Source organism: Simochromis diagramma, unplaced genomic scaffold (genome assembly GCF_900408965.1).
Source record: "Simochromis diagramma unplaced genomic scaffold, fSimDia1.1 OVJJ01000402.1, whole genome shotgun sequence".
NCBI lineage: Eukaryota > Metazoa > Chordata > Actinopteri > Cichliformes > Cichlidae > Simochromis > Simochromis diagramma.
The window spans coordinates 2,452,018-2,476,392 of NW_024386972.1; the positions used below are offsets into that span (position 1 = coordinate 2,452,018).

At 39.4% G+C, this 24,375-nt stretch overlaps 2 protein-coding genes across 3 annotated transcripts; one reads left to right on the plus strand and one right to left on the minus strand.

The window, feature by feature from the left end:
* Positions 1 to 64: 64 nt before the first annotated feature.
* gpam (glycerol-3-phosphate acyltransferase, mitochondrial) lies at positions 65 to 17,397 on the minus strand. Of its 2 annotated transcripts, none has more exons than XM_040039084.1 (21): positions 17,178 to 17,397; positions 14,222 to 14,359; positions 13,921 to 14,040; positions 13,319 to 13,392; positions 12,410 to 12,523; positions 12,088 to 12,237; positions 11,891 to 11,990; positions 10,429 to 10,565; positions 9,936 to 10,035; positions 8,115 to 8,327; positions 7,755 to 7,868; positions 7,569 to 7,654; positions 6,612 to 6,724; positions 5,537 to 5,607; positions 4,814 to 5,081; positions 4,458 to 4,615; positions 3,943 to 4,020; positions 3,664 to 3,801; positions 3,349 to 3,538; positions 2,999 to 3,057; positions 65 to 2,912 (listed from the first exon to the last, which is right to left on the minus strand). In XM_040039084.1, exons 2-21 carry the CDS (start codon positions 14,303 to 14,305, stop codon positions 2,796 to 2,798), a joined length of 2,484 nt encoding a protein of 827 aa, XP_039895018.1. In that variant the 5' UTR covers positions 14,306 to 14,359; positions 17,178 to 17,397; the 3' UTR covers positions 65 to 2,795. The 2 variants fall into 2 exon arrangements, with proteins under 2 accessions (XP_039895018.1, XP_039895019.1); XM_040039085.1 differs by lacking the exon at positions 17,178 to 17,397 and adding an exon at positions 16,887 to 17,151.
* A 397-nt stretch (positions 17,398 to 17,794) lies between these two features.
* On the plus strand, positions 17,795 to 20,071 carry LOC120738055 (60S ribosomal protein L19). The gene is made up of 6 exons (XM_040039089.1): positions 17,795 to 17,909; positions 18,887 to 18,993; positions 19,083 to 19,205; positions 19,406 to 19,526; positions 19,622 to 19,732; positions 19,823 to 20,071. The coding sequence occupies exons 1-6, from the start codon at positions 17,905 to 17,907 to the stop codon at positions 19,947 to 19,949; spliced, it is 594 nt and encodes a 197-aa protein (XP_039895023.1). The 5' UTR covers positions 17,795 to 17,904; the 3' UTR covers positions 19,950 to 20,071.
* The last annotated feature ends 4,304 nt before the right edge of the window (positions 20,072 to 24,375 follow it).

Sequence of the window (24,375 nt, forward strand, 5' to 3'; positions counted from 1 at the left end):
CAGAAAAATAATCACAAAATGCTTTTTAGATATAATAGAAGAAATAAAAAGGCAACACCATCACTAATCTATCATTAATTTATTTAAAAACAAAATCTAACAATGCCAATTGTGCTTTGCTTCGATAAAGCAAAAAGAAAAGTGACATATTTTTAGTAGCTGGTGATCCTAACATGTTCTCTCAACTTGTGTATTTTTTTTTTCCAAGTTACCATCTACAGTGTTCTTTTGGATTCCCAAAATTATTAACATGCACAAAAAAAACAAGAAAAACAAACAACAAAAGAATACTACAGTGCATTAAAAAGGCACCTGCTTCCCAGATACAGGCATTTATCCTACGTTATACAGAGTAGTGGGATGTGGTTAATGCAGCTTCAGTATCCCACAAGCAGTTCATTAAAAACTATAAATCTGTACCACGTCCATCGAGTATTCGACAATACCACAATGACCTTTTTAGATAACATTCAAGAGGTAACACAATTAATCTTCTACACATACAGCTCGCTTTCATCAACACAACTTACACGACATACACAGCGGTAAGGCTGTAAAAGACCATTATTATCAGGTTGAGCAGAGTTCACATTGAAGTGCCGATGATTAAAGGCGACCAGAGGAAACATGCAGTACAGTACGTATAGTGGTTGGATCATGGCAGATGGGTCCCCTGGTGAGGAGACTTGTACAGACCGAGGGCTCAGAAATGCTAGAAAGCTCTCAGAGCACATTCTTGTTGCAGTAACATACTCTTCTGTTCTTCCACATGCTTTAGGTGTCTTTCACCAATATGTAACTTTTTTTTCCATTTACAAGTTTAGAAAAATATGAAAAATAAACATTACAATGACCTGTAACAAGAAGTGTTGAACTATCACTCGTATTTCCCAATAGAAATATTTATTTAAAGGACCCAATTCTTGTATTGCCCTGACGCATCAACAATGTCCTCACGATCATTCAATAATGATGGCAATTCATTACGCTTCCTTTCAAACTTGCTGCTTCCTCTTTTTCTTGCCATCAAGAAGAGGAGCGGTGTACGTTTATATTCATGTTCACTGCAAACTGAAAGACACACTAAATATTGACTTGATCGACTTTGTGTTATCAAGTTACTTTACAACATAATTAGAAACTCACAGCCAAATGCACAATGCTGTGTTGTTTCACCATCGTACTTTAACTTCAGCCACTCTGCTTTTTGTTCATGTTTTTAAAATTTCACAGTCAGGCATAATCTGACTTTTTGATTCCAACACTGAAACACTTAAATGTGTAAATGCAACTATAACAATAATAATAATAAGAAGAAGAAGAATAGGTAATATCTAGTTACTAGAGTAAACTCTATCATAATGTAAGTCAGTGTAAGATTGATTTTATTAAAGAATGTAACTAATGATGGAATTTAAAATTCCATTGCTATATCTAACATGAAAGAAGAATAATTTAACCCGGAGGTTTTGGATGACTGCATTTTTCCTGTTTCCTGTTTGTTTTTGACCTTACAGAGGTCTGTAAAGAGAACACTATACTGCACTCATAATTAGCCAACTGTTCAAAAGAACTGCACTATTTTACCACACTATGCAGCAATTTCAGCTCACAAATGCCCAACTATTGCTCTTTCAGCAGCAATGCTATAAAGGCTATACAGCGTGTTTATGATAGAAGAAGAAAAAAAAAAAAAAAAAGAGGTGGTAATCCCAAATATCTGCTTTCCCTGAAAGGCATGTCACAGAGTGTCTGAGCGTGTTGTTATTAGAATAAAAGTGGGTGTGATGGCTGGTATTCATTACTTTAAGTGCTGTGCTATGTAACATTCATCGAAAAGTGAGGTGTTCTGCAAAAAGAAAAGAGATCAAAGTCACTTTTCATATGAAAAGTGTAAGTGAATGCACTTAGATATTAGTGGTTTGAATGCACTTAACTGTAGGTGGACATTGTTTTAGGCCTTGACTACGCCAGACTTTCAACAGGTACGTATTGCATTCGCTAAGTAAATATTGTTCATGGGCCAAACTGCACACTGATTGTTTTTATCTAAAAAAAAAAAAAAAAACAGCAACTAGAAATAACTGACCTTCACTGTATGGAGATTTTAATTCATACATTTTGCCACTGAAACCTTGGATATGTACACAATTTGCAGGTGCACTGTATCTCTCTGAGTACAGCGAACTCTTCTCTTTAATTACACCAGAGTGTAATAATTTCAGTGCACTATAAATTAAGTTGTTCTACGCTCTATGTACAGGCAACACATTTTAAACTGTAAGATATTAGAGTGCACTGGAGAGAATACGGCAACTTTATAAACAAGCACAAAGAGTTAACATAAAAATGCCTCTGTTGTTGGTTATGTTTACAGTTATTTTATATGCATATTTTACTTGTTCACTTGTATAGACAAAAGGCAGCTTTGCTTTGTTCAGACTGCACAGTTAAATTTTTTTTCCCATATTAAAACCTTTTGACTTTTCCTGCAAAGTTCACAACGAACGATTCCTAGAGGGACCCCTTCAATACACGTGTTAAATCAACTGCGCGGTTCTAATACAGGAAGTCAGAGACTGAAACAAAAAGAAAAAAAGAAAAAAAAAAAAGAAGAAAGGGAAGACTGGCTTCAAGTCTCTTCCGACTAACAGCTGATAGTTAGCTGCTTTTACGTGAAGGCACTTCCTGGTAAAGCTTTCCACAGAGTAGCACCTGGGACTGTTTAGAAGTAACCAGTAGAAGCCCTTTATTGGAAGGAGCCTGGGGTCCGAGCTGGGTGACGCGCGTCGCGGTCACAGCAGAGTGAAACCTAAGATGTACTGCAGGAGTTTGTTCCGATTTTCCTGAGGTAGAAAGGTGCTGCTTAGCTCCAGAGTTGTCACCTTGTTTTCTCTCCTCTCCTTTAGGACCTGGAGAATAAACAGAAAACAGGAGGTTTAGCTGGAGGACTCTGCACATCACCCAAATACACACATACAAATGCACACATGCTTACCCCGAGCTCCTTGAATGTCCTCACGGTGTTCTTAACCAGATAATGAGTTGCACTTTCACCTGAATGAAAAGAGAAGTGCTTGAAATACATAAAACAGAGACAGGATCTTACTTTTAAAATTTTTCACTAGCTAAATCCTTCTTTAATCTGATAGTAATTTCTTATTTTTCATGTGAATACTACTTATACTTTTGGACTTTATTCCCAGCACCTAAAAAAAATCATGACTGGAAAAACCATTTTCTCATTTTTAGCAATTTTCTCAATTCCAAGTGCGATGTAACACTAGAGAAGTTTTAAATTATTTTTTAAATACATTGTGCAGTATGTGGGCGATATTAGGATATTACCATAACCAGCCACTCCTCTTTCTGTGCGTGTGAGCAGGTATCTGAAGAGCCTCTGGGTGTAGTCTGACTCGACCATGGGCTGGCTCAGACTGTGGACGAAGATCGCAGCCCCGCTGTAGGCCTCCAGCACCGGGCTGAGCAGCCGCTGAAGGAAGACAAAGAACTCCTGGTGCTCTGCAGAAACACTCACCTGAAAGACAACACAAACAGACCAAAAGTCAAATAAAGTCATTTTTGATGGTGAACAGTAGATGTTTGGATGTGAATGCTGTGGCGATTGTGTTGGCTGCAAAATTCCAAATGGTCTAAGTATACCTTAAGGTAGCGATCTCTCTGCTCCTCTCCAAAATCGCTGTCCTCATCCTCTTCGTCACTTCTCCAGGAAAGGGGCTCAGCAAACTTTTTGGGCCACGGCTCATCTGTGGGGCTTGGGCTCAGTTCCTCCTGGTCCTCCTGACGCACAAAAACAGTTCAGAGGATCTGAAAGTTTCATTACCCAATAGCAACTATCGCTAAGAGTCCTTCCCAAAACTTCTGACATTAACCACCATGATCTGTTATTTTTGTCCAGCGGCTGACGGCCTGTAAACTCACCTCTGCCACATAAAGAACTCCATACTGGATCAGCCTGGTTACTGTGTCATGGAAAACCTGGTAAATAGTTTGGCAAGGCTGTGGGACAGACAGGAGAGATGTAGACACGCTAAAACATGAAACCACATAGGAGTTGAAAATGTAATTTTATAAACAACTACTTGTCAACAAACTTGTTCCATCATTACTAGTGTAAACTAATATGCAAACATTGTAAATAATCTTCATTTAGAGCCTAGGTTAGAGTTACTAATTACGGTGACAGGAATGTCTTATATTCAGATGATCAATGAGACTATGACCACACAGAGATGAAGTCAAGATTAATTATCTTGTCACAATTGCACAAAACAATGTCTGGTGTATATAAAAGGACTCTGATTGTAAACATGTCCACTGCTGAAGAAATGAGGCAGTGGACACGAGGTGGATGACAGCAGTAGTCATATCATAGACGCGTATGTAAAATATGTGCAGACATTTGGAGTGATAAAGATGGAAAATGCTGGACTTACTGGTGCTACAGCCACCTCATTGATAAGGAAGTGGGAGAGACCAGCGGCTTTGCGGATGAGTCTCTCTTGACTTAGAAGATGACTACTGGGATTGCCAGGCTGGCGAGCAGACTCTGATTCCATGACCAGCTCTCGCTGCAGCGATAGGACACTACAGGCTGGAGAGGTAGAGGAAAACCTGTGTGTTTAGGACTGCTGAACTTAGATTTACTGTCACTTGTTTAACTTCAAACAGCAATTTAAACTAACTATTTAAAAAAAATGTATTATTCAAGCTTACATGTTCAGTATATTTTCTTAAATAATAACCACAATGATGAACCAAAACAGCACATAATACTGTTGGCATAACTTACCAATGATTGCATCAGAAATGAATACATGGAAAAGGCCGTTGCTGTAGAAGTTGAGCTCAAAAAGCGCAGGTACAGTTTGACTAGGTGCGATGGTAAACTCTCCATTGCGATTAGAACTGCTGGTCACATTGAGGCAGTTCCCCAGGAGGTGGAGAGCACGCATGACCACGTCCTCTGAGTTCCCCGAAAAGCCCAAGTCAAAGTCTCGTGACAGGATCTCCTCCTTCATGTTGAAGAAGTCTTCCACTAGCTTGGACAACACCACCCCCTGACACAAAATGAGCAGAAAACAAACAAACAAACAAACAACAACATCAGAAACTTTTAAAAAAAAAAGTATATTGGTGAATTTTAATAAGCCCACTTTAAAATAATAAAAGTCAAAAAACGAAGAAAAAAACTACAAAAGGGCTTTTGGGGTTGTATGCAGCACTGAGCAGTTGTCATGACATTAGTGTGTCTGTAGAGGGCAGAGTCTCACAATTAATGCAAGAGGCGATGAAAGAGAATGCAGGAAGAAATACGATTTTCTAACAGAGTTATCTATTCCTATATTTATGACTTAAGTGTCATGCCCAGGAAGGTGCATACCTGCTAAACGGAAGAGGAACAAGGGGAAAAACATACCAGACGAGGTAATAATAGCAGGATTTTAAAAAATGTGAGCTGGTGTATCTGGCAGTGACAGAACACGAGGAGAGAGGAGGCAACAGCTACACATACCTGTCTGTGTCTATACAGCAGTAGACAGGCCACAATGTGGGTCGACATGATTGCTGACGATTTATTGGCCGCTATGAGGAGGAGATACAAAAGGGTATAATAAGCAACACACAACAGAAAGAGAACAAAAAAGAGCAGAAGTAGCAGAAGTACTTGTAATTCATTGAGACACCCTTATAGCAAGACTACAGTGCTGTAAGCCCCAAACTAAGCTGTGTTCAGTTCCTTTTTATATATGTATATATGTGTATATATGTATAGCATTCAATCATAGCAGATATCAAGTCAGGAAAGTTTACAGAGTATTACAGAGACGATTCAACCTTGAGCGTGATTAAGTGTGGACAAAAAAAAAAAAAAAGTCTTTTAACATAAAGAAGCCTCAGACAGAACCCAACTCAAGGTGGGTGGCTGTCTGATTTAATAGGCTGGGGAGAAAGGATGTAAAAAAGCTATATACCTGTGTTTTGTTATATATATATAATTTTAATTAATTCATCAGAGTTTGACTTACTAAAAATAAAATATTAAATAGGCTATCAATAAATATATTGATAGCACTCAAAGGCAGAAAGAAAGAGTATGTGAGGGAGTGTGTAAAGACGAGGGTTACTACAGATCACCTAAAGTAGTAATCAAGCCTAGAGGTGCAGGACATTTATGAACAGCTAAGCTGGTACTGCATTCTTCCCCCTCCCCTGTGCTTCCATCCTCCCCTTCACCTTATTGGCTAAAAACAACATGCCATCCAGCTGGTGGTTCTGTGATAGGCTGTTGGTTTAAAAAAAAAAAAAAAAAGCTAGTGTAGGAGAATGCAGCTGAATGAGCTGGGGAGAACCGGTTTCTGGAGTGCTATCCCAGGGCAAAACACCCCGAGTGATGTAAAGCGGATGGACTGATGCTGTGCTGTATTTCATGAGTGCTGCCTTTGTGAGCAGGTGCACCTTTAGCCCAGGATGAAAAGGAGACTTATGTGCTTATTTAAGGGACGGGTGCTTACTGAAGACTTTAAATTATGATTCCTAGTCATCGTGCATGTAGTAAACCCACCATCTGCGGGTTGTGATTTTCTTACTAAAGAGAACGTGCTTGGCCAGGTTGTTGATAAGCTGTCGTCTAGAGATGTCCTCGGGCAGCTCTCTGTTCACCTGCTCTTCCTCCTGTCCATCAAACAGCTGAGCATCAGGCCTGGAAGGATAATAACAACAAGCCAATGTGTTTTTACTGTGTCACACACAGTATGCATAATTTAAGATGGCAGTTGTCATGTCCAAACACACACCAGCTCATCTTTCACTCCTATTTTTGGGAGCTTGCAGTGTAACCCCCAATAATGTTAGAATATAATAATATTAGGTACTGTAAAATGTAATACACATTAGAATATACAACCACTACACGGGGATACAGTATATAAAACCCAAATAAACATAGATGAATAAATAGACAAAAGAGGAACAAAGTGGCATGAGAGTGCCCTGTGTCTGACTTCTCTACAAACAATCTGCCCCTGCTGTTAAAAAAGTACTCAAGTTCAAGATCTCAAGTTAATAGCTTACCAATTATTTGTCATCATTTATCTAACATGATCTCAGGGTGGTTATCTTACTCGTTTACTTCCTGGCTTTTGCCAAAGTCATTGCATGTCTCATCCATCCGTGCCATTAGCAAAACGTGATATGCCACTATTTCACGTGAGTGTTGAAAAGAGTCTTCCATAATATTTGTCTCCAAAGAGTTGAGAAGGTTGTTAATCACCACTGTTGGCACAAGTTTTGAAACTGACTGTAGACCAGCTGGGGCAGACTGCAGTCATCCCAGCGACAGTGCTTTATCGCTCGTTTTTACTATGAAGAGACAGCTTTGAACTGATCTGATCCCTGCCAGGGCTAACTAACGACCCGTTCTCAAATGTCACAGAGCCTGCCATGAAGTAGCAGGAGGGAGGTATAGAGCTTGGACATGAAGATTGTCCAGGAAGGTCATGACATGTGAGACTATGGAGTGAGCGTGTGTGTATATTTGTACTAACTCTGCAGAAATAATGGTGGGCATCAAAGCATGTTCCAGAGATACAGGTGGTGGACTATGACGGCTTCTCTGGGTGTCCAAGTACTCCTATAATTGACATAAATGTGACATATGTACTCATAAATACATATTCAATATAAAGAACAAACATGGAAGATTTTCAGCTCTTTTTAGTGTGATTAATCACCTTCAGGGAGAAGGGCTGGTTGAAATCAACACGGACACAACCGTAGTTCTTCCTCAACATCCTGAACACACCACATGCTATTCCCCACCAGCTTTCGTTCTTCTTCGGCTTGCCCTAGAACAAGACAGATTTGAAAGTTACCAAAAATATAGCTATAAGGACACAGCTGAAGCAGTTTGTGTCAAAACATGCTTGGCTCTACCACCAGAAATACATACATTTTCTTCAGTCACAAATTCAAAATCCAACTAATTTATTTTTCTGTGTATTTTTCTTTTTCTGTGCATGATTAAAAAAACAACAACAACAACAACAAAAAAAAAACACCTTTGTTGCCACCGACGTCATCCAGACACTCACCAGCTGCTCACTATTGTAGTTTCCCTCAATAATGCGGTCATAGGAGATGCCAACTGGCACCACCAGCACGTCTCCGATGGCCCCCGTGCACATTGTGTCAACCACGATAGACAGCATGCCTGCACGTGCTGGAGATGGCTTACCACTGCGCGACCGAGTCCCCTCCAGAAAGACCTCCAAAAACTGCTGCTGCCGCAACAATTCCTCTGTGTACTACGACAATGACAAAACAGGGAAATGATCAGGTGAATACAGAAAAGGTGTGTGTCAGACAAATGAGAAAATACTGCATGTAAAGGTCGCAGTATTTTTGGTGAAAATGTAATTTGCTGATGTCCCGAAGCAGGAAATTCACTTAATTACAAGCTGACAGTCGAATAAAGTCAAGGCCATGCCAGTGCTGTAGTATGCAGGTTAAACATGAGACTCAAAGTGTAGGAAATCGGGTGCATGCTGAGGTAGCTTTGCTGTATAATGATATCCTCCTGAGTACAGTGTGTACACAGCTGTCTTAGCTATGCAGACACTTTTGAGAATAGAAGCTTTGTCCTGAAATAAACTCCAGGCCGTGGCATTCAAAGTAAGCCGGACGTCTAGGTTCAGTTTTCATGGGAGCAACTGGAGTTAGAGCAGCATGTGACCTTTTTCTACAGCTTGCCTGTGAAAGCTAATTCCATTCTGGCAAGTGACACATGCGTGCCAGATTAACATCTCACTTTTTAGCAAATTAAATTACTTTGACCACTTTGAATAATTACAGCTGCAACTTGTGCACTCTTTGACATGTGCAATAACACTAAGTGCAATACTCTTTTCTGGCATCGTTGTATTTTTACTCAGTTGTATACAGCATTTGTATTCTATTTTTATCCTATTGTATATTTTATTCTACTGTATATAGTATTTTATTTTGTTCTATTCTGTACAGTTGTGTACTGTATTTATTCTTATTGTATTCTAATTTTTGCTTCATAACTTTTGCACTGTCCACTTCCTGCTGTGACAAAACAAATTTCCCACGTGTGGGACTAATAAAGGTTATCTTATCTCATCTTAAGAAAAAGAGGTAAAATATGGTTTGTATAACAGGATTGAATTTCAGCTCATCATTTCTACTAGCTGCTCATGTCTTGGGCTGATAATTCTTATCTTAAGGACACAATACGAACCTATCTTACAAGCACAATACACTGTTACTTATTGCCAACCCCTTCTGAAGATACAAAGAAAATCTGCCACTCAGATCAACCCATGCAATTAACTCATTCACTGCCATTGACGTCTATAGACGTCAATGGCAGTGGGGAGTTACCTGATTTGAAAATGGCTGGCAGTGAATGAGTTAAATAAACCACCTAAGTTTCCCCGCTACTTTGTAGAAAACACACTGAAAATCTTCCAAGTAGTTTTTGATGGCAAAACACTAACAAAAACCTATGAATCTGCAACACAAGCCTGAACATCTACTCATCATGTGATACAGAAAAACCTATAATCACTAATACTGGGTTACAACCGGTAAATAAAAGGTTAGATGACGTATAAGCCGACCCAATATGTTTAGAGAGCAAAACCGTTGACACATGGGTCACTACAATAAAGGAAAGGAGCATATCTACCCAAACATTTAGTTTGGGCTTAGAAATGACAGGACTGTAGCAGAGTCAAAATAAGTTCTTTGGAAGATATAATGCTAATTACAAAGTAAAACTGGAAACAAAGACAAGGCTTAAATAACAAAAACATTTCACTCTCTCATTATTCAATAGAAAAGAACACACAGAGCAGAAAACATGAAGAAAACCCGCTCTGCAGACTTACTGCGTGCAAAAGTGATCGGTACAAAATGTCTTTCTTTCCATCTGCAGACTCTTCCATTCTTCGTCGTATGAAGAAACCTCCAAGTTTACGGATCAGGGTGCTGAAAACAAAGAAGTTTTATAAAGTAGTTTCCAAGCTTTTCAATGGGCAGCAACAGCGAGCACAAACTCCACAGCTGTCAGCAAATACAGTTTTAATCAGTAATTTCCTCAAGGTACTAATTTGGATTAAGGTGTGACTATGATGAAAAAGGAGGACAGTTTGATACCGAAGCACTTAAAATATAAAGATGACTCATCCTGACACTTCAGGGACCCATGTTGTAAATACCCATGTAGTACAAAAGGATCAGTGCTGAACCAAATGCTAGTTGAAGCAGGATAAAAAAAAGATTTAACTATCGAACATATTTCCAGGGAATTCTTTATTGTTTGAGTTAAACATAAGTACACCTTATTTCCAGATCAATCTTCACACAAGGCCTCATGTTTACCTGAGGATGGGGATGCTTAAGTTGTTTCCAGCAGCGATGTGCGGGGCTTTGATGTTATGACAGAACAGAATCAACGTGATGAGCAGGTAGTCGATGTGGGATTTGTGAACTGGGAGGAAGACCATCGGCACATTTTGCTGCAAAGAAAAGAGAAATAAGCAATTTCTCCTAACACGTTTTTAAGAACTCTGTATGTGATCAATGTTGAGAACTTTTATTATCTACGAGAAATGTACAATGACAGAAAACACCTTGTAAATATTACAAGCAAGAAAATAAACACTCAGCTAAACAGCCAGTTTATTAGGTACACTTGTTCAACTGCTTGTTAACTCACAAGTCTAATCAGCCAATCCCAATAACTTCCCAGGAACTGAATGCATTTAGGTGTGTAAACACAGCCATGATGAACTGCTGAGGTTTAAACCGAGCATCAGAATGGGGAAGAAAGGTCATTTAAGTGATTTTGAACGTGGCTTGAGTGTTGGTGCCAGATGAGCTGATCTAAGTATTTCAGACACTGCTGATCTACTGGGATTTTCCTGTAAAGGAGAAAACATCCAGCAGTTCTTTGAGTAAGAATACCTTGGTGAAGTCAGAGGCCAGAGAAAAATGAGCAGACTGCTTTGAGTTGAACTGAACACTTGATTACTGCTGCAAGATTTGGATGGTAAGGTCAAAATCAGACATAAACAACATAAGGTAGGGATCCATCCTGCATTGTTCGGGCTAATGGTGGTGGTGGGGCAAATTTTCGTAGCAAACTTAAGATCCCGTAGTAGAAACTGAGCATCATTTAAACACTAGAACCTAGCTCCGAGTATTGCTACTCATCATACCCATCCCTTTATTGCCGCACTGTACCCATCTTCCAGTGTGAATATCATGCCATGTAACAAAGCTTAAATGATCTCAAACTGGTTTCCTGAACATGACAGCAAGTTCACTATACTCAAATGGCCTCAACGGTCACCAGATCTCAATCAAATGAAGCACCTTTACAGAGTCGTGGAACGACAGATTTGTATCTCAGATGTGCAGCCAAAAAATCTGCAGCATGATGTTATCATGTCAACACTGTTCAAAATCTGAATCTGTGCCACAGAGAATTAAAGCAGTACTGAAGTCAAAAGGGGGTCCAACCTGGTACTAGCATGGTGTACCTAATAAAGTGGAGTGTATATATAGTGCTAGTTTATGTATATTTACAACTATCAATCATTTACATTCATAAAGCCTCTTCAGTGGTCAGAAATAAAGGCTGCTTCGCTAGTTAATCGAGACACAGCAATCAGTGAAGCAGACTATGTACATGAAATACTACATCATCTTTATCGGTTTAGCCGTTACCGTTTTCAGCAATCAGAAACAAGTTTTCAATATTAATGGAAAAAACAGTCTTACTCATTTTGGGTAGCAGATTGTGCTGAGACAGTTTCTCATGTGTGTCTTTGCCCCTCACCTCTGTAGCAGCTTTCTTCACCATTTCCAGCTGTCCTTTGTGGATCTGGATGCTCCAGAAGAAGCCATTAAACAGCCTCAAAAGCACCCAACCAGTTAGCCTGATCCAAAAGAAAAATTAAGATGTAGAACAGAACACAACATAGCAAGATTGCTTAAGGCATTACAATATTGTCATAAACTAAAAAGTATAAATACCTAATGAAGGCTGGGGAAATGTTAGCAACCATCTCTTGGAGGAAGGCCCTGGCTTTCTGCTTTACTTTGCTGACAGCTTTGTGCTCCTGGCCAGGCTGGATGGCTGCAGCATCCAAGTCTGTTGCTACTGTCACAATAGCATCCTCCACCCTGCAATCAACAAAAGAAGAACACAAACATAAAGCTGCCTCTTCTAACATTCAACGCATTGTCTCCATTTCTCTAATAAAATGGTTTCTTTATGTCCACCATATCACAAATTTAGCTATGATTGGAAAATAAAGTTTGATGTGGGCTGAATTTCCTGTATCCTGACTTTTACCTGCTGTTGTTGAGTACGTTATCCACCACGTTCCTGGTGAACATGTCCTTGTGGACATCTCTCTCCACAACGAAAAGCACATAACTCAGTCTGCGTGCCAGCCAGCCCCGCTGTCTAGATGAGCACACACACAAAAACGCTTGCATAAAACCACATAAACGATACATATTTACATACGAGAAGAGATTCTCAAATATACTCAGATATATGCTGTAAGCTGTGTTATAAACATGAGCCTTGCTTTTCGCACAAAAACACATAAGTTAAATATATGAATCAACATCCAGATAAGGGACAGTCAGGAATACTTGCACGACTTTTCATGATAATATCACATTTCCAGGAACTGCAGAACAATGCATAACCTGCATAACCCAAACACACAGCTTCATCATCAACAGCTGTGTTACAGGTCAGGTTTGCTATACCTTGATGAGCTTTCAAGTAACATAATACTGACTGTGTCAGGACAAAGCAAACGATGCTAACCCAACCATGCTGAGTACGGTACATCACCATCTGTGTTTCCATGCTAATAGAACTAGATATTAACTTATTTCTGTTTTTCCCCATTCGGTTTGGAGCATGGTGGCATATATCTTACTGAGTATTGTCAACAAAAGCCAGCCACTGGGTGCATGTGTCTGGTGTCCACTGACAAACACTGTAAATTATTCATCTGTCGACCTTTCCACAATTTCAGAGAGTCATCCTCTTGACTTAAATCCAGTTATTTTACACTGGTTGTTAAGAATTTCACCCTAAATCTGAACTGCATTCAATGGGACTGATTGGAGATCAGAGGACTGACAAGGCAAGTAGAGACTTTCCTGTTCTGCCAAAGCACGACGTGAAGTTTCAGTTGAAGAATGTTCCTAAAGTGGAAGGGAAGTGAAAAGCTCCGTTTACCTAGTGTGGGTCTCGTTTATGTAGATGACGTTTCGCAGACCCAGAGATGGAATACTGGGATTGAACAGTCTCTCCTGTAAGGAACAAAAAAGATAAAAAATGAGAAAGTAACTCAAATCAGTTTTGTTTCGCGTTACTTTACAGCTTGTCATGCTTTAATTCTCATTAAGAAAATAAATTTAACTAGAATTGAACCTTTTAACAGCTAATTTTTTATATTACTGCACTAAACTCAATAATGAGGTGTTTTAAGAATTGCTTTATGTCTAAAAAAAACATTCCTTGAAAATGCCTTGCAACTACTTTTCAGATTTTCACCTTTATCATATAAACACAGGAAGACAACCTGAGATCCACATATCATTTAATTAGCAAATTAAATAATCAAATTAGATCTGAATAGATTATATGAATAATAATGACTTATCTAAAATTATTTTTAATTATGATTTTTTTAAGAGGACTGCTTGTTTTTTCGAACAGCTAGGATAGATCGAGTTAGCAGGAACTATTCGATTCCATGCTGGCCAATTTCTTTACAAAAGACCAGAAATCAGCAAATGAACTCAAGCCACAGTTAATTAGCCGTGATGTAATTTTACCCAGCTCTGTGGTGTACAGGAGTGACAGCAGCGCCCCACAAAGGGCCTCTTTCTGTTCAGCAGACCCTCCTTCCACGTGCTGGCGACATTACGCAGGACTGAAGGGCTGGTGCTGCGGTCCTTGAAATGCATAAAAAAAAAAAGATTGATCAGGAAGAAGCAAAAGCATCACATGAAAGGACCGTGTGTGCTGAGATGATATTTATCGCCTTTGATCTTGGGGGGGATGCATGGAGCTGTTCTGAATGTACAATGAAAATTACAACAACAACAAAAAGAAAACAAATGAATTGTGGCTTACCGAGTCTTCATTGGGATGTTTCCAGCGGTTACACCACTGCTCTCCATTGCTGACCTGCAGCAGCAAGCCATCTGACAGCTCCATGCTCTCTGCTGTCTCCTTCCTCTCCCTCCTGGTCACACACCACTAGCTGGCAAGCTGACAACACACACAAATACAATACAGTTATATTTTTTTAATTTAAGTGATCAATAAATATTAGTGAGTAGCACAAAGAAAATGCACAGCGTTTAAATCTAGCTGGTGGAAAAATACAACACTCACTGCAGCAATGTATTAAGCTACAGTGGGCGACATAGCTTATATCGCCTTCACAAGCTGCCTCTGCTCAGCATTTTGACTGCATGAGCAATGATGGTGAACAACCAGATGTTAACAGCTTCCTTTCAACTTTAAAACCAAAAGTCAGCACCTCCCACATGAGGCATCGCTGTGCTATTCAGATTCAGTCAACGTTGGCATGCTCCGGTTAGACCTGATTTTCTAAGAAAAGTCGGAAGTCATACTGGAAAAACCAACAAGATGCAGCAGATAATAATGTATATTAATCACCCCAACATCTCAGACTGAATGCAGTCTGGTGGGACTAGTTAACAGAGAAGTCAAAGTTTTACTTTTTTAACTGATATGCGAGTAAGCCATTTTAAATAGCAGTGTGACCACAGATAGGGCAAAGACTTCCTCATTTTAGAAAACACAAACATTTTCAAACATCAAACAATGCACTTCTAAAGATGTTAATTAAGATCATCATCTGCCCTCAAGACACAGCTGTCGTACTCAAATCCAGCTGACAAGAACCTTAAATTAAATGCACAAACTCAGATATATGCAGCCAAACTACGCTGCTCTTTTTTTGGTTTAGCTTAATGCACACATTAAATATTTGACAATGGAAAAAAACAAATAACAGAACCAAATAAAGCCTTTACTTTGGGAAGCAGCAGGTTTATGGCACAGAAAAATTATCATTTTATCAAAGGCCCGCAGTTAGATTGAGTAACAACATCAACTACTATGTACGCACTGATTTACTGGCTGAACAGTGCTATCTGACAAGTCACCAGTTCACCATGATTTCTGGCAGAGGCCCATTGGCAAACAATAACAAAACAAAAGTAAAACACCAGTATTGCCCAAGCTGACATTTTAACATGAGTATCAGCTCACAGTTACACAACTGGAGCGTCTCTTTCAGTCACTATGTAGAAATGGTCACTACACAAAATAGCAATCTAAAAATAACATAATGGGAAGCTTTTGTTTGGCATTTTAAACATAATTTGTCTAATGTGCCTCAAATGACACTTTGCTTTTGTTACACACCAGTTGTCCTGCATAAGACTGGTAAGCGTCCTGAAACAAAGTCAAAATTTACACTAAACACACAATGCTGGAGGATTTTACAATGAACCAAACATAGCATAACCACTGAACCTTCCTGAAGAAACAAGGTAAGTGGATAGCTAGACATCAGAACGGGGATAGCTAGACATCAGTAAGGAAAGAGAGAAGATGTGAAGAGAACGCACAAAGGTAATTAAGAGAATGTCTCTGATTAGCCTGGAAATGAGTCAATTTATGAATGAATGCTTACACAGACTGTACAGTACGTGTGTCAGTTAAGGACACTGTCGGTCCATCTTTCTCTGAATAATACGTCTAACTGTCAGCAGACTGGCCTCTTCACAAAAATGTCCCTGCCTAACAAGCTTCAATGAATGAATGAACATTGTGACATTGTCCTCCTGTGGTGTCGTGGTTGTAGTGGGTGATGTGCACACAGATGAGGGAAGCAGAGATTTCAAAGGGGTCAACGGCCGAGAGTACTCCAGAAAAACAAAGACCTCCAAGAATGAGGAGCTTGAGGGAATTAGATAACAGGTGAAGGTAGCCCTTACACTGCATTAAAGTTTAATGAGTACACGGATAATAACGTTCAACGTATGCAAATCCTATAAACTAATTTGAATAATTTTCATGGGATATATCTACATTAGTTTGTAGCAACTTCCACTATCTGTTATAACGTTGTTAAATATTTGATTCAATCAGTAATTTCAAAATGAAGTATCATCAAGAAATTATTAAAAAACAACACGCTGAGGCGCTACTATCGAATTACACTGGCAAAGTATGGCCTGGGCCATCTGCCACACAATCACGTTTTATTTACCTTTAGCAAAATCATGCCTGTTCATGCACACTAAAAACCACTGGGTTAATCCGGCAGACAGGCTCAGACCTGCCTTGCAATAAGCAGGTCAAACAGGAGAGGTCTCTTTGTGACAGATGGTCAGTTCAGATAACTAGCTGATCAGACAACAATAGCACCAACCAGACATGCCCATGTCTAGCTTGGCCGCGGAAACGCGGTACTGTTCAGTTACAGCCGACACCTCCTAGAAAGACATTATAAAAAAAGTCTCCAGTTTGTGCATTTGGATGGTGTTGCGTAAAGTTATTAAAACGTGATGTGAGCAGTTTCCGTGACCGTCTGTCGCACGCTGCATGGCATGCTTCCGAGCTTCATGAGGCACATCTCATCTTACAGCTAACGCCGGTACTCACGATGGTCTCCAAGACAGGGGTGACTTTAACCTGTTCTCCACTCGATGTCTTAATCTAGTCTGAATCTTAAATGATTAGCATTAGCCCGGTTTACCTCAGTGCGGATGAGACATGGGAAAAATGTCAAATCCCACATTGCCGGGGGTCGTCTCGAACTCAATGTCAGTGTAAAGTTGACCGACTATGTCGTGTTTTACTGTGAAAAACGGCTCTAAATGATAAGTAATTATCTCTCACAGCCGTGTCAACAAGTCCATATTAACGACACAGTTACTGTTTCTATGACAGGACAGGACCGGCGTTAGTAACAGTTACTAATAATGCAACGATGTAGCTGTTAGCATTAGCTCTCCAGCCACGCTCGCGAGAATGGACTCTCACTTACCTTGACAACAGTGTTACGCTGAGTCATATCTAAAATGTAAGCTTATCGACAAACAGCTGGCCGCTGAGTATTTCGGTACGCTTCTTTTGTAACACACTAGCTCCACTGTCCTTGGTACACCGGACAACACAGCTCTGACACTCGGGGATGTGTGACAGGAGGGAGGACCACTTGCGGTGGTTTTGTTTTGGTACAAGCAGCGGCGCCGCTCTGCCACCAGCCAGAAGAGGGCAGCACGACGCCACTTTGACCACTTTGCGTTGCAATTTGACAACATTAAACACTTAATATAAAGGTGCGTTAGTATTTCTATTTTTTTGTCCATTTTTTATTTGATGTGGAAATGTGTCATCTTGACAAAGCTTTTTTTTTTTTTTTTTTTTTTTTAAAGCTGTTTTTAAAATGCAGTCTTTGAAACATTGGGTTAACGCGCCCTCCAGTGGGCGGATTGATACAAGCATTTTATCGGACCGTACCACTGTGCTACATCAATAGGGTTACTGTGGCTTATTTTAAGACGCAGTAAACCAAAGCCAAAAGATTAAGATTATTAATTATTTGGTATTAATTATTAGTTAATTATTTAACTATTCTGTCACTTCATAAACATTGGCTGTATTTACATTTCTATATATTACAGCCACAGTTGTCTCACCCATGGCAATGGCTATAATGGTAGTGTCACAAACATTCTATTTCCTTCGTTTCTATCAAGCTAGCGGCAGCCATGAGGTAAGCTGTATATTTGAAATTTAATTAAGCTTTTCATTTCCAAGCAGAGTGCAGGAAGTGTTAGAGATTCTTTTTATTTAAAACAGCGGGGAGAACTGTCTAGATGACTTTGAGTGAATTCGCTCATTTCTACCAGAATGCGTTGATGGCCTTTGTTGGTAAGCAAACCGTGCTAATATAGTGAGACATGTCACAACATGTTAGAAGACAGCCCGTCTACTGAGCCAGGCATCAGCTGTAAAGACTGCAGTGTTTTGACTTTTTTTCAACAAGCTGACGAATGGATTGAGTGAAATAAAACCGATTTAATAATGAAAGTCAATTATCTCGGCAAGGTAGAGGTGTTACTTGTTGTCATGTGTTTTGGTACTTGGACTACAGTCTTCTTCTTCCAAGTGGAAAACCAACCAGTAAACAAACAAGTTTACTGCACATCTAAAAGTCAGCAAATAACGTTTCAATCTTTTACAGCCTTTCATCAAAAAACACTCAAATGGGAGTTCAGTAGCTGATTTGTCCATTTATGTAACAGTTAGTTTATGACACTCGAAGAAAATAATTTAAATGATATATTGGCGTTAGGCGCTCAACTGGTCAAGGTCACACCTTCTTGTATAGGCATAAAAAATTAGGTATGAAGTAAAAATGGCTTATGAACACAATCGAGAGTGCTTTTTAATTGAATGGTGATGGGTAGGCAAAGTTTATTCCATCCTAACAAATAAGATTGTACTACAGAAACGTAGAATGTGACATATTTTTTTCATGTATGTTTTCTGTAACTGCCAGGGTGAATTAGTAATAGAATTATAATTTCTATTACTAAATTATACCCACACTGGACTAAACTAGATTAAACTAAATCAAATGATACGCTTCTTGTTGCTGTAATATTGGGGGTTTTGTTTGTTTGTTTTTAATTTAGTTTAATAAAAACTATTTCCAACAGTGCTTATATAATGATTTTGCTCACCCAGCATGCTCAGGCTCCAGAAGCGCTTGGCCTCCAGTGTCTTGCGCTGTGGTAAAAAGAAAGTGTGGCTGGACCCCAACGAGACCAATGAGATTGCCAACGCAAACTCTCGTGAGTTGTTTCCTTTGTGGATTTATGTAGTAGGCTCTGGGCTCCTTAAATTTACGCTTTTATTTAAATGAATTTTATTTGGGCTACAGGCCAGCAGATACGAAAACTGGTAAAGGATGGACTGATCATCAGAAAACCTGTGACTGTTCATTCCCGTGCACGCTGCCGCAAGAACACACTGGCACGCCGCAAGGGACGTCACACGGGTTATGGTGAGTAGTTAGGTTATTGTTATCTTTCCCCAAATTTGCTTTCACTAATAATATGGCTAATAATTGCGTATTTGGGAAAATAAAATCAAGCGGTGTGTACATGTTAAGGACTGCTTATAGAAACTGCAACTAGTGGTGGTTTCAGTATGAACTTGGAGTAAGATAAGAGTTTTATTTCAGTAATATAATTTTCTTTCCAGGTAAGAGAAAGGGCACGGCCAATGCTCGTATGCCGGAGAAGTTGTCATGGATGCGGCGCATGAGAATTCTGCGACGTCTTCTTCGTCGCTACAGGGAGTCCAAAAAAATTGACAGGCACATGTAAGAGTGAATGTCATCACTGATGTACTCACTGATCATGAATAAGGTTTTATGTCAGTTTCATTGATAGATGAGTAATGTTTTGTGTCTTCTAGGTACCACAGTCTCTACCTAAGAGCCAAGGGTAATGTCTTCAAAAACAAACGCATCCTTATGGAGCACATCCACAAATTAAAGGCTGACAAGGCTCGCAAGAAGCTCCTGGCGTACGTTTCCACTTCTTTTTTTTCTTGTATTATTTCACTCCAAGCGCAGCAACATTTATACACTGAAATTAATTTGTTTCTGTCCTGCAGTGACCAAGCCGAGGCCCGGCGCACAAAGACAAGAGAAGCCCGCAAACGCAGAGAAGAGCGTCTCCAGGCCAAGAAAGAAGAGATCATCAAGAACTTATCAAAGGAGGAGGAAACTACAAAAAAGTGAATCTAAAATGTATTAAAAATCTTGTGAGGATCAGCTTTTGGTTGTGAATAAATGTGGATAAGAGAAAATATCATCAGTAATGTTCTTGCCTTGATATTAAAAATGATTTGACATGAAAAGAGTACTTTGGAAAACATTTCATTTTGATTATGATTTATATATACCTGAATAAACAGAGGTGAGAGAAGCCCTTTTCTTCTTTTAACATGGCCATATATATTGTAATATGGCTATGAAAAGACAGCAAACTATGCTTCTGAGGTAATGTTCTGAACACTACAAAAGGTGGCAGCAGAGTGCCAAATACATCTATGTGTATGTCTGCTCATTTTAGCCAGAGGAAATTAAACTAGAAAGAGAACTGGTAAAAATAGTCATTTTCAATCAGCAACTTGATCACACAGCACAGTATTCCTCACTGGTATTATTAAAAATGGTAGATAAGCAACTTGGTAACAACAAACAAAGATCTTCCACTTTTTCCACATATAGCTTACAGTTCAATTTGTGTTCATTCAGCAAAAGCACTGCAAGCATTTGTGCATTTTTAGGAAGGCAGAGGTAGCAACAATTTAGCTGCTGTTGAATTACATATTTTATAAGGGAACTCCTGAAACATCTATAAATATAATAGTAACTTCCTTGCTGAGGCAAACGTTCTCAAGTCATATTCATCCTTAGAGTATGGGCATCTGAAGCTTGGGTTGGATGCCATGCAGACTCGGCTGATGGGAGCAGTGCTGATGGGAGCAGTGTTACGTAACAGGAAGCTCTCACCATACTGGATTTTTCTGAAGATGGCCTGTAAGGAATGTGTTCACATTAACTTGCTGTAATTCTATAACAAAATCTATTAACTTTGTAAAGCAACTCATGCACCTCATGCATTATTAATTACTCAATGGTCTGCTCCGTAAAAGCTTCTTATTTTAAATTATTTTCCTGCTTCGTTTTTCCTGAAAGCAGGAAGTAGCAGAAGCTCAGACAACCACTGTTAGCCCCATTAAACCTGTGCTACTGACACTCCAGACATCCACTTATTTCTTGCTTGAGTCTTGAAGGATTTCATTTTTCATGCATGCAGAAGGTGTGACTGAAGTGTACAGATCCATCCTGTGGTAACTGGGACAGACAGGCTGCTGCTGTGCAAGTGTGTGTGCATGAGAGAAAGGGGAGTTTTTACTATCCAAAGCACACTCAGCATTTCAGATCATTGTAAATACAGCAATCTGGAAAACAAAAAATAATCCCTGTACACTTTATTGGAATGTAAACTCGTCACTTAAAATTTTCTGCCACCTCCTCCTTATTCTTAAGATGCTATGTCTGTGACTGACAGTCATGCATAAACAATGGGACACTCAAGCTTTTGAAGCTGGCAGTGAAGAGCCCTCACATCTACAGTCTGGGTTTCAAAGGCCTTGAGTAGCTGGAATTAAGGTTTTTATACAGCACAATTCACTTGCTTACCTTGATATCCTGATTTAATTTTCTCACAAAGCAGTGTTATGCACAACACTTTCGCTTAAAATGCACTTCAGCTGTATGCGGTCATTACCAAATTGCTCCGCACAATCAAAACGATCTTTATAAATAAACGGGAGCTCTGCAGGAATATGTCGCAGGGATTACTGAAGGAGAAAACAGCCTTTATACAGCCATTTTGCAGCTCCGTTAATGTATTTCTTCATTACCAGGAGGCACTCCTATTTCCTGAAGCGTGAGCCTTAATGGGATTAGATAAGGAGAGGAATATGAGCTGAAACCAAGCAGCACTCTTTATTACAGTTGGCCTTCAACCCAGGCAAAACAAATGGAGCACACTCAAGAGTTCAGGAGGGCTTTCATAACAAATGAAGTGAGGAGATGAAAGTGATTAAAGTAAGATTATTTTAAAATATAAAAACAGTTATCTAACGACTAAACAAATTACTTTGCTTTCGCCTGTTTGATTACCCTCTTTCCACCGTCTGTAGGACTGGTTCTCTTCTTTGCTGCATACTAAACTGTCGGTCAGCCTCTGTATCACATAGACAATGACTGTTAGTCCACACATTAACACTGTCACATATAAAATGTTCGAGTCATCGTCTTTTTAATCCTTTTCAACATTATTTTTTATTTTCTCTTCCCACATGTTCAGTGGACTCTATTACCTAATCACTCTGGTTTATAGACTGACAGAGACACAAAGCACGAGGGAAGAATTCAGGAGCTCTAATTCTCTCATTCTCGTTCGCTGACTGATAGGAGGGATTACTGTAACAGTGCTCACTGATATAGATCAATCAGACAGGCAGTCGCTCTGATCTTATACAGATACGCCTCAGGCCTGTCTTCTTAACACCAGGGGTTGCTCTTTTACGCTTTCACACTGCCGCACACTCATTTAGTGACATCCAGACAAAGCTCAATATCAAAATGCACCAGGAATCAAAGAAATTGCAATATAATATGACGAGAGTGATTGTGCTGATGATCTACTGGGATCCTGTGTGTACAAATTAGCAGTACTACTAGAAAGCAGTCAAATGCTGCTCCTGAAAAGAGCAGGTTGAAAAGTTTGCCTTGAATTTTTTGGTGTGTGCCAGCCGGCATCATCACAAGTGTTCTGTTGTTTCGTTTACACCAGATATATGACAGCTCATGTCTCCTCAAAATTATTTCTGTGTGAAGACTCAAACCCATGACCGCTCTAATCAAACACTTCCAAATGTCTTAGGCGCAATCAGACCAAGGGCAGACCTGCAAACAACGGAGAGATCATGATTCATTTTCTTCAGTTTTCAGAAACAGGAACGCCAGCATGCTTATCTTTAAAAACAGTGGCTGTATTTAATTTGTGTGCAAGAAAAGTTTTACTAAAACTTTTATATAATTTTACTGCTCTGACATCTGACTCACCTTGAACACTGTAGTTGTTTTAACCTGAGAATGTCCTCTATTTGCCTTCTAACTAATCTATTGGTTTTCTTGCTCTGTGAAGCACAGTGTGGGATTACATATGGAGACTGGGTTCTCAGGTGTCCAGTTAGAGGTCAGGGTACATCATATCAAGCAGACTGTAGGCTGCAGTCTGTAATTTGATAAGAAATTAGATTCAAATATGAGAGAGAAATCTCAGTGGTGTTAACTGACACCACTGCTGTTGTGACAAAACCATTAGCTGCCCTTTTCTTAGTTCTTTGTGCCACACTTACACTCTTCTTCTCTGTTTTTATTCCTTGTATGTTTCTTAGCTTGTGGAAAACCTGGATTAAAGTAAAATGCTAGTCTACAAGAAAAACATATACATTATATTATACACTCACCGGCCACGTTTTTAGGTACAGCTGTTCAAATGCTTGTTGATGCAAATATCTAATCGGCTAATCTTTTTGAAGCACAACCTGCTGAAGTTCAAACCAAGGATCAGGATGTTATTTCAGAAACTACTTTTCTGCTGGGATTTCCCCCAAATAACCATATCTAGGGTTTACGGTGAATGGTCCAAGAATGAGAAAATATCCAGTGAGCTGCACTTCTTTGGGGAGAAAAGCCTTGTTGAGGAGAATTAAGGCTAGACTGCATCAAACTGATAGGAAGGTGACAGTAAGTTAAATAAGCAGTGGTTATAACAAAGAGATGCAGAAGTGCATCTATGACTTTGAAGCTGATGGGCTACAGCAGCAGAGGATTGCACCGGTTGTCACTCTTGTTAGCTAAGAACAGGAAACTGAGGCTACAAGATCGGACAGCAGAAGAATGGAAACATGTTTCCTGTTCTACGTGAAAGCATGGCTCCATCCTGCCTTATATCAACAGGTCAGGCTACTGTTGGTATAATGGTACGAGGGATATTTTCTTATTGCTATCAATTCAACATGAACCAAAGTCTCTAAGGAATATTTGTAGTATCTTGTTGAATCTATTCCTTGGAGATTTAAGGCAATTCTGATGACAAAAATGGGTCCAACCTTAGACTAGCATAACAAAGTATACCTAATAAAGTGGTCACTGAGTGTATGCTTGTATGTCATTTCCCTGCAGCTCCTCACTAGCCCTTAGGAGTCAGTCTCTTCTTAGGACTCAATCAGGCACAAATATAATTGTCAATTATAATCTGGAAAAAAACATGGACAGGTTAAGTGAAAACAGAGCTTAATAGCAAAACTGAGGAAAATGAATCTGAGCTGCAGTAAACTCAAAGCTTCATTTGATGATAAATGAGTCAGATAAAGTCATTTATCAATAACTGATTAAAATGCAAAATGGAACTGTTTTCTGCTGAGTGTTCAGATGATTCATCTTCTCACATTTGGCAAGAAATCTGTGCAATTTAATGAATTCGCTGTTTAGTTAAAAACACAAAACTGTTAACAGGGATTTGTTGCTGCCCTAAACCCATTTAGCAATATGTACCTGGAGCCCCCAGAGGAGATACAGT

Excerpts from the sequence above, each read along its gene's own strand:
- gpam (XM_040039084.1), bottom strand. The coding sequence starts at position 14,305 with ATGGAGCTGTCAGATGGCTTGCTGCTGCAGGTCAGCAATGGAGAGCAG. Across the intron at positions 5,082-5,536 it reads TGCTGTATAGACACAGACAG|GGGGTGGTGTTGTCCAAGCT; the intron begins GTATGTGTAGCT and ends ATTTTGTGTCAG. Across the intron at positions 3,802-3,942 it reads GAGTTCTTTATGTGGCAGAG|GAGGACCAGGAGGAACTGAG; the intron begins GTGAGTTTACAG and ends TTTGTGCGTCAG.
- LOC120738055 (XM_040039089.1), top strand. Across the intron at positions 18,994-19,082 it reads GATTGCCAACGCAAACTCTC|GCCAGCAGATACGAAAACTG; the intron begins GTGAGTTGTTTC and ends TTTGGGCTACAG. Across the intron at positions 19,206-19,405 it reads GGGACGTCACACGGGTTATG|GTAAGAGAAAGGGCACGGCC; the intron begins GTGAGTAGTTAG and ends TTTTCTTTCCAG.